We start from the raw sequence: 8,930 nt of genomic DNA on the forward strand, positions 1-8,930 counted from the left end.
AAAGCAGAAGTATCTCACCCAACAGGCATCAGGATTCTCTTTATTAAACCATTTACTTTCGATGTCTCATTTGAATCATGTATAATACCTGAGTGATTAAATATTAGTAATGCTGAATGGCAAACTCTGAACTGGTCTCTATATACTGTATGTTTTATATGACACTTGTCAAACGTAAGAATTATTTGCTATGCTTATTATGTCTCTGTCAAACCCTGCTATGGAAATATGAATCTATTACTGATGAATTAATTTTATATTTTAGGAATATTTATTTATTCAGCCGTATCCATTTACTATTTAACACTTGATACATTATAATATTTTTGTCACCATTTTTGAAACATTTATTTAATAAGTGTTACAGATTATCACTGAGAAATAAATATATTTTACCTAATAGCCCCCAGTGAGCTTTACTAATTACTACTTATTTTCTCTGTGTATCTATTTGTATTGTTAGTTAATAATTTTGTTTTAAAGATTATCAAACAACTAGGGGTAAATTTACTAAGCTGAAGATTTCTATTCGATGTCATCCGGATTAATGTGTTTAATTTTTCGAACAAGTTACTGAATTTACTTAGCTGCTGAGTTCCTGTCATTTGTGTTGTTCAATGGTGTAATCATTTGTTGTCATTCGTATTATTCATTTCTATTTAGCATTTGGTTTTGACTAACTCGAACGAACAGATGCATGGACGGATCAGGGAGATCCGTGATACATGCATCTGGTGTAAAATAAACACAGATGCATGCACGGATCAGGGAGGTCTGTGATACATACATCTGTGTAAATTAACACAGAAGCATGGACGGATCAGTGAGATCCGTCTGTGATTCTGTGTTTAAAACAATTAAATCCAGTGACAATTCTTTTAAAAAATTGGCGTGGCCCCCTACCCAAAAGAACAAGCAACACTGGACTTTGAAGACCCAGTACTGGTTCTGCTAAATACAGGGGACAAACGATGTAGGGGTCCTCTGTATTAAGCACAACGTGAACCAGGCTATTAGCAACCAGCCCTGGTTGCCAAAATACAGGGGACAAAAAACGTAGGGGTCTCCTGTATGTAGTGCAACCAGCACTGGGCTCTGAGCCGGTACTGGTTCTGGAAGTACAGGGGAAAAAATGCATAGGGTTCCCCTGTAAATTCCAGAACCAGCACTGAACTTTTTCTAGTAGGGGGGTGGTAATGCCACCAGCAGCACAGGGGGGTTTCTGAGTACCCAGAAACCCCCCCTGATGGACCAAATTGTTTTTCAGAGATGGAGACAGCCTTGTCTCCATCTCTGTACCAGCCGAAGGCCACCCCAGCATGATCGGAGCTGTCCAGACACTGCCTTACAGTCCTCTCAGAGGGAGCGTGGGAGAAGGAGGATCACCCAGCAGCTCAGCAACTAGAAGGAGGTCCACAGCTAGCAGCAGAGCAGAGGTGGACACCCTGATTGAGAACGGTGCCACCTCCCTATGCAGTGGGATGCAGTGGTGTAGCCTCGAGGAGAAGCTACAGGAACGCAGTTTGTATGACACATGCACCGGGTTCTGGCAGGCTACTCTGTGAGACTCGGCAGACTGGATGGAGCCAGGTATGTATGATGTTCTGGAAGTGTGGCTGTTTTTAAATAGTATGTGAGCCACGGGGACGCTGATCCCTGAGCCGCAGATGGTTTGGAGGGTAGTTCAGGCCAGCTATAGCGGTACTCAGTACAACTTGTGTTGTCTCTGCTTGCGGCTAAGGTGCTTAAGCGGCTCAAAGATCAGCATCCCCGTGGCTCACATACTATTTAAAAACAGCCACACTTCCAGGACATCATACATACCTGACTCCATCCAGTCTGCCAAGTGTCACAGAGTAGCCTGCCACAACCCGGTGCATATGGCATACAAACTACGTCCCTGCAGCTTTTCCAGCATATGAGACAAACCACTTTTCGGAACGGCAGCAATATCTGGCTCCAACATAAAACGGCCGTCTCACGGGTAAGCTTGTTTTGACTTTCTGTTATGCAACACGTTGTCAAAAACATTATTGAGTACACCAAATCGCTGTACTTTGAAGTGAACTGCTCCTTTCTGCTGTTAAACAGCAGCAACGTGTTTTCGGCTTACTGTGATTTGAGACCTAATATAAGCTGAAATATTTTGACTGAATATTGCTACATGTTGCTCAATTATTAGAAACAGAATAATCACTCTTCATATGTTTAAATTAACGCTGCTACACAAGATTTGCTACATTGTTCTCCGCCAATGCAATGCCGGTGACCATGTTTAGTTGTATATATCTTAATTTTTTTTTTTTCAATCTAATTTTTAACTATTTATTACAACTGATTGATGTTGTGTTTGCTGGAAATCTTTATTGCACAAAAATATTACATAATTGTGTTTATATCAAATTTTATAGGTTTGCTTACATACTTATCTACCCTCCAACATGACCAGATCCATTAGGTGCACAATGCTCTGCGCCTGGACTTCCCACCTAATGATTGCAGTCACCTGTGGGGAGCTAGGTAATAGATGAAACAGACAGGTGTTTCTACACAGGTGGCTGAAATCATCAATTAAGAAGGAAGTCCAGGAGCAGAGCAATTTGTACATAATAGAACTGGTCATGTTGGAGGGTCTGCAATTATTCATTTTTTATTCAAATGTGCAACACGTAGTAACTGCCTGACCGCAACATGACATAATAATAAAGTTGTGCAAATAAAAAAAGACTATTCTCTTGTTACTATTCCCACTATATGTCCACGTGGACAGTAATTCATGACGTCAGTGTACGTCTACTGAAGGGGATCTATCCGCAACCATTCCATTCTCTGACTGCGCTATGTGACTCCCAACACACCACCGTCATGGGGAGGACGGCTAGAGCGCCAACTACTTCCGCATTCCTGTTACACGCCGACGTCTTGCTCTGAGATTGGTTTTGCGGGGTCATACATCCGGTGACGTCAGTAGTATAGAAGCTTGGGGCTGGAAGTGCGACGTGTCTTATACTGACCGGAGAAGCTGAGCGTCATCCTCTGCTCTGTCTACCGCCGTCACCAGCAGGTAAGAGGACCTGACCCCCGCACACTCACATACACCGGTACCCCCGCGTATTAGCTGGCAGAGGGTAGATCTGGGCAGTGTTCTGAGTAGGTGCCCCTGTCAAGGCCGAGTGATATTGCTATGTACTCATCTCTTCACTAATAGTAGCTGGCCGCCCATCCTACGCTTATACATGAGGGCCGCCCTGTGGGGGCATTATCCTGATATATATTTTGTATCACACACTATCTCATCTGTGCCCTGTGGCTGTACCCCAGTATATGGATCCTCAGTGCTATATGCCCCTGTAACACACAGCCTAGCCAGGTGGCTTAGGGTGGAATGGCTCAGCAAGAGTAAATGCAATGAAAGTGTGGAAGTTATAACACATACAGGATAGTACATTAGACTTGACTCTAATCCTCCAAGTGATGAGGTGTCTGTTTCTCACTGATTCATGTTCCAAATGTGTTCTATTTTCTAACTAGTGTATTTTGGGAATATTATGTCATTGTTTATTAGAAAAAAAATTGTAATTGTTTTAAATTCAATATAAATATTCTGTATATATTTTAACTATATGTAATTTCTTTTTTTTTTTGTTTAATTAAACATGCAGACATCATGGATCAGGTAATGCAATTTGTTGAGCCCAGCCGCCAGTTTGTGAAAGATTCCATCAGGCTTGTCAAAAGATGTACTAAGCCAGACAGGAAAGGTATGTTTTCATGAGAGAGATGTTTTACTGCCCCAATAATATAGTTTGCCTTTGAATACCTGTGGAAAACTTTGAGTTTACTTGGATCTCTATATAGATACTAAAACACTATTGGGCCAATCCAGAGTTGCGCTCACACACATCTTCCATGTCTCCTGCTCTAGTAAGGATTTTATTCTCATCTCCACGTGTGGCTGGAGGGGGTGTAACTGGACGCCATATGTAATTCTCTGGCTACATTTAGAGATGATGGGTTGTGTGCTATGTAGTATTGTCGGTACATGTAAATTAGCCTGTTCTCAGACTTCTCTTTTCTACCAAGGATAAGGGTGATACAAGTGCACACCAATAATGATGTCTATGACCAGCGATCTGCACAATTCCACATATACATTTAGTGCTGTGCAGGAGCATTTATGGCAAATAATTCAGCTCTGCATTGGCCCCCCTGCTAAAGCACATCTTTTACCAAAAAATGTTGGCGTCAGTTATTTTAATAAAAAGATAAAAAAAAAAAATTAAAAAAAAAAGACCTGAGTCCTGAAGGATGCTTGGGGGCGTTGCAGGCATTTTCCACTGGGAACCGCAGTGGTTATTCTGTAATGGTTTTGCTGCATACTACATCATCCGGAAGATAAAGCAGGGGGTGGTGGAAAGTAGAGGGGAGCAGCCTATATCAGTCTGTGTGTTGCTTCCTGATTTCATCTCTTCTCTTGTTCATATTATCCCTTGCAGAGGTACAATTAGGGGTAAAACAGCAATTTATCTGCTACCAGAAGGGCTGTTTGTGATGTAGGGAAGGCGTATGTGGCTGGGCGCTGGGCATTCCTCCTTGCTATGGTACAGTGACTGAGTAAGCGAGCAGAGCTGTGAGAACAGAACAAGGGACCCATAACATAGCTTTTTGTCCAGCACTGTGGTGCAGAGAGTAGGAGGCACTAGAGAGGATAACTGCCCTTGCATGACTGGAGTCCTCAGACCCTACTCCAACCAGTCGGGTAGTGCTGACTCCAAACAGCCAATCACTATGCAGGGAAAACCTGGGACAGATGATGGGTTGCTCTTCGTGTCATCAATTTTGATTTGATTCAGAAATTTAGAAGTAATTCCCTAAAATATTTTAAATTAAGGCTCCCTGGGACCCATAAAGTCTGTGAATCACTGCCTCAAGTATTGTGTTTAATAAGAGATTAAGCTCTAAAATGTTCTTGCACTGCTATGGATTTTTGTATAAATAAATAAAATGGCAATTATTGCCACATAATGATGGTACGGTGTTCAGCACAAAGTAAATCTCACTAATTCCAATGATTTGTTTCTATTTTCACTATGTCTCCTTATTGTTTGAAGTGCATGCTTGCACAGTTGCTGAATGAGCTGTGATGGGTAGCTGGGTTAGCCAGGGGGCTGCATACATTCCTCACCCAGAAGCATTCCTGATATTTTTCTGAATGGATGTAATTTATGAGCAGGTCAACCAAATATTTTCCATAACTTAAGTGATGGGAAGGGGTGAAGGTTTTTTATTGTAAACGTGAAACTGTTTCTGGTGATGGAAGGGACACTTATTTTGCAGGTAACTATTGTCCCCAGCAGAAATCAGTCTGTAAATTAAGCTACTGCAATATAAAATATAATATAAAACTGTGCTGTAATAATATAATTGAAAATAAAACACACGATCATACATATGAGAGAGAGACTGACTCTCTCTCTCCATTGGTGCTTAGCATTGATGGACATCCCTGCTCTGCCACGGGGGCAGGGGGCCAACGAGAGGGGCCGATGCTTCGTGGTTTATAATGCACTTGGCAGCGGCCAATCAGGGGAGGGTCTTTGCAAGTCACAACAGGGGTGGAGAAGGAAACAATCATTGCTGGGCTCTATACCATCGATGGCAGATGACCATCATGTCTGCCATCAATGGCCAAACCGTCGATCATCGGTGGCATGTAGTGTGTCCTGATAGCCCACTGACCGCTTTAACAAGCAACCTAACTTACCTTTTCTTTTCTCTGGATATTGAGTTTTGTTACTGTTATGCAAGCTTTAGACATGTAATTCTACTTTTTTTTTTTTTTTTCCTTTTTCTGTTGCAGAATTTCAGAAGATTGCGATGGCAACTGCAATTGGATTTGCTATAATGGGATTTATTGGATTCTTTGTAAAACTTATCCATATCCCTATTAACAACATTATTGTGTAAGTAATTTTAATTTCAGTACAAAATAAACATTTTAAGGGGTAGCCCACATCGCATCCCTACCTCCATTCTCTTCATCTAGTAAATTCTTCTGGGGATCAATCAATGCACCTTATTCACAACATTAAGGGCTGGATTCAATTAGCGGAGAAAAGACGAGATTGGTGATAAGCGCAATGTTTTTTGCCTGTTTTGAGGCGAAGCTTTCGCCTACTTACACAATGCACGCTCCCGTTTTCGCCCTATTCCATTACAAAACAGGCAAACTCATATGTGCGAATGCTGTGAATAGCGAAGGAAAGTTTTTTTTTTTTTTTTTTTTTGGGGGGGGGGGTGGACAGTCTGTACCTCCTAAAAAGCTTAACTGTCCCAGGTAATCAATATAGAAGTGTATTAATAGCCCTAATAAAAGTAATTGGGAATCTTCTATTGAGTCAAAGGACTGTTTTCTGCATATTTGCATAAGTATTGAAAAATTATATAAAGCAATGTCTTTTTTGTGAAAAAAAATTGCTGTAGTTAAACTGGGGGTACATGTAAATGGGTGCTAGTATATTGTAATGTTTAGATAAAGTATTAAGAATAGTAGCGCACCTTGGGTTTTGCTGCTTCCATGCTTCTTATTTTCAATAGGAAGTGAATATTAATGCAATGGGTGGGAAGTGCTTTAATAATGGTGAATATTATTGTGTAACTATGGGATCTATTAATAGTGTATGTGATGTGTGTAGTATAGTGTCTGTATATGTGTAATAATATAACTGAAACCACTACCGTTAAAGAGAGAGAAAAGCAAATTAAATAAATTTAAATTAAAAATAACAGTACCAATAAGGAAAATTAAATAAACAAATAATATGCAGAAGACTAAAATAAATAGTATTATAAAATAGCAGCATTTAATGTTTAAGCTCTTTTTCTGGGTGTAGATTTATAATTTTTTTTTTTTTTTTTAAACCACTTAACTGACGTGGTCGTATGGGATGCGAACGCAGCCAGCTGTGCTTCAGCTGACAAGGTGTGACCGTACCGCCCTGCTGTGGTTTTTTTAGAGAGAAAATTTGTTCTACACGTGCAGAATGGACATCCTTTGACTCCCCAGACTCCTGCGGATGGCATTTTCTGAAAAGTTTTGTTGGAAAAATAAAAAATGCCCATTTGACAAATTAAAATACTCCAGTACTTTCTATATTCCCACTACCAGCCTTCGATATCACTCTAACAAATTTGTAACTTGTTTTGGGGTCCAGGATGGTTTTCCCCACTTTTTCATGCCCTTCTCCCAAGTCACATGTTAAAATTTGCATACCCTTGCTGCGAGTAGCGCAAATAGACAGTAATTGGATCTCTGATTTTTCAGGACTGTGCATTTGTGCGATGTTTACTAGTTTCCTAAAACAAACTTGCTTTTGAAAACTCTCACCTAATTGGATTGCCCCCTTAGCGTACTGCATATTTTCATTAATTTTCATTGCAACTAACAAATGTTTTTTTTTTTTTTTTTCCCAGTGGCAGTTAGTCCCCCTCGGTTCAGATGATGGCTTGGATTTTAAACATCTACAATGTGTTAATGGATAAATTCTAACTTTTTTTTTTTTTTTCTATGTATATTTTATTTGGCCTGGTTCATGTAATAAAACACTTTGTTTTCCATGTTTGGTTGTCTTTGTTATATCAGTAGTAGATTAACTTCTGCACTGCCACCTAAAACCTGATTGCCGGGTGACTTCTTTGTAATAAGAAAGCAAAAGAGCACTTGGGGCAGGTGGCTGTAGAAATGTGTTTAACACTTGACCACCACCAGGCAACTCCGCATCCAAGCAGAGTTGCTTTGTTTCGTTGCTTACTGTCTGATATTACAATACACACTCTTGTAGTGTATCGGATACAATTATATCTCCACATCAGCTCTTACCTAAAGGTACGTACACGTTAGACGATCCAGTGCCCCACCGCCCGATATGTCTGCCCCTGCTGCATCCTACTCCATGGGGTCGTCAGGTCGGCTCTACATGCAGGCCCAACTGACTATGCGACTGACGACCCCATGGGAGTGCGCACCGCACGACAGTGCGTTCACACTGCGCAAATTTTATGATTTGTCCCGATGAATCTGGCAAATCATTAAAAAAATAGTCTGTGTAGGTACCTTACACACTAGACGACTTAGGGAATCAAAAGCAATAAACAAAGGGGTGAATGGAATAGCCTGATTTGTTAAATAATAGCCCCTTTAAAACATTGGGCATGTGCACTACAAAGTGCAGACTATTACAAGTATCCCAACGTCTGAGACACTGGACCAGAGTCATTTGAGGTAGAGTATTCAGCAAAAAGGGTAAAACAGACGCTTTACCTTCTGTTTCTGTGCAGATAGAATATTTTGTAGGGGACATGTTTCAAGGATGTGAATGTTTTTGGAGGCGACTCTTCAACCCCGCCACCACATATGTCACATGAAGGAGGGGAGTAAGTTTGTGAATTTTTCATTTAAATCACCCTTTTAGGCAAATCTAGCGCTTAGGTTTATATAGCCATTACTTTACAAATGATACGTATTAAAAACTCTTGTCAAGGTGTCCTCTGGGTCAATGTGGGCATCTACTTAAACCGATGAACTGCGATGAAAGTGCAAGGATGTTGGTACATGAACAGGAGAAATATATTTGCAAATTATATTATGGTTTAGGTTTTGAGGCCAGTGATATTCAATTAGGTGTAAGAAAATTGAAGGCTTGTTAGGTCATTTATGCTGTAAGTAAAAAAACAAAACGGGGTTTTCTAAATCTTTATTTGACCCTAAAATACTGACCATTCTTTGCTTAGGTTTTATCTAAAGACACCAAATAAAAGAAAAGTCTCTTCTATCCTCTATAGTCCATTCAGTACTAATAACTCAAACAACCCTCCTCCCCATTATCCTTCACTCTAGGACTGTTTTGCCTTATGAGATTCTGTTTAGAGAA

The 8,930-nt window shown here is 40.4% G+C and overlaps 1 protein-coding gene across 2 annotated transcripts; it reads left to right on the forward strand.

The window, feature by feature from the left end:
- The first annotated feature begins 2,868 nt into the window (after positions 1 to 2,868).
- On the forward strand, positions 2,869 to 7,619 carry SEC61G (SEC61 translocon subunit gamma). 2 transcript variants are annotated; one of them, XM_088461405.1, is made up of 4 exons: positions 2,884 to 3,064; positions 3,663 to 3,761; positions 5,861 to 5,963; positions 7,474 to 7,619. In XM_088461405.1, exons 2-4 carry the CDS (start codon positions 3,668 to 3,670, stop codon positions 7,481 to 7,483), a joined length of 207 nt encoding a protein of 68 aa, XP_088317531.1. In that variant the 5' UTR covers positions 2,884 to 3,064; positions 3,663 to 3,667; the 3' UTR covers positions 7,484 to 7,619. The 2 variants fall into 2 exon arrangements, with proteins under 2 accessions (XP_088317532.1, XP_088317531.1); XM_088461406.1 differs by lacking the exon at positions 7,474 to 7,619 and having other exon boundaries at positions 2,869 to 3,064; positions 5,861 to 5,967.
- The last annotated feature ends 1,311 nt before the right edge of the window (positions 7,620 to 8,930 follow it).

The sequence above is a fragment of the Taudactylus pleione genome, unplaced genomic scaffold, assembly GCF_031769625.1.
Source record: "Taudactylus pleione unplaced genomic scaffold, aTauple2 ptg001044l, whole genome shotgun sequence".
NCBI lineage: Eukaryota > Metazoa > Chordata > Amphibia > Anura > Myobatrachidae > Taudactylus > Taudactylus pleione.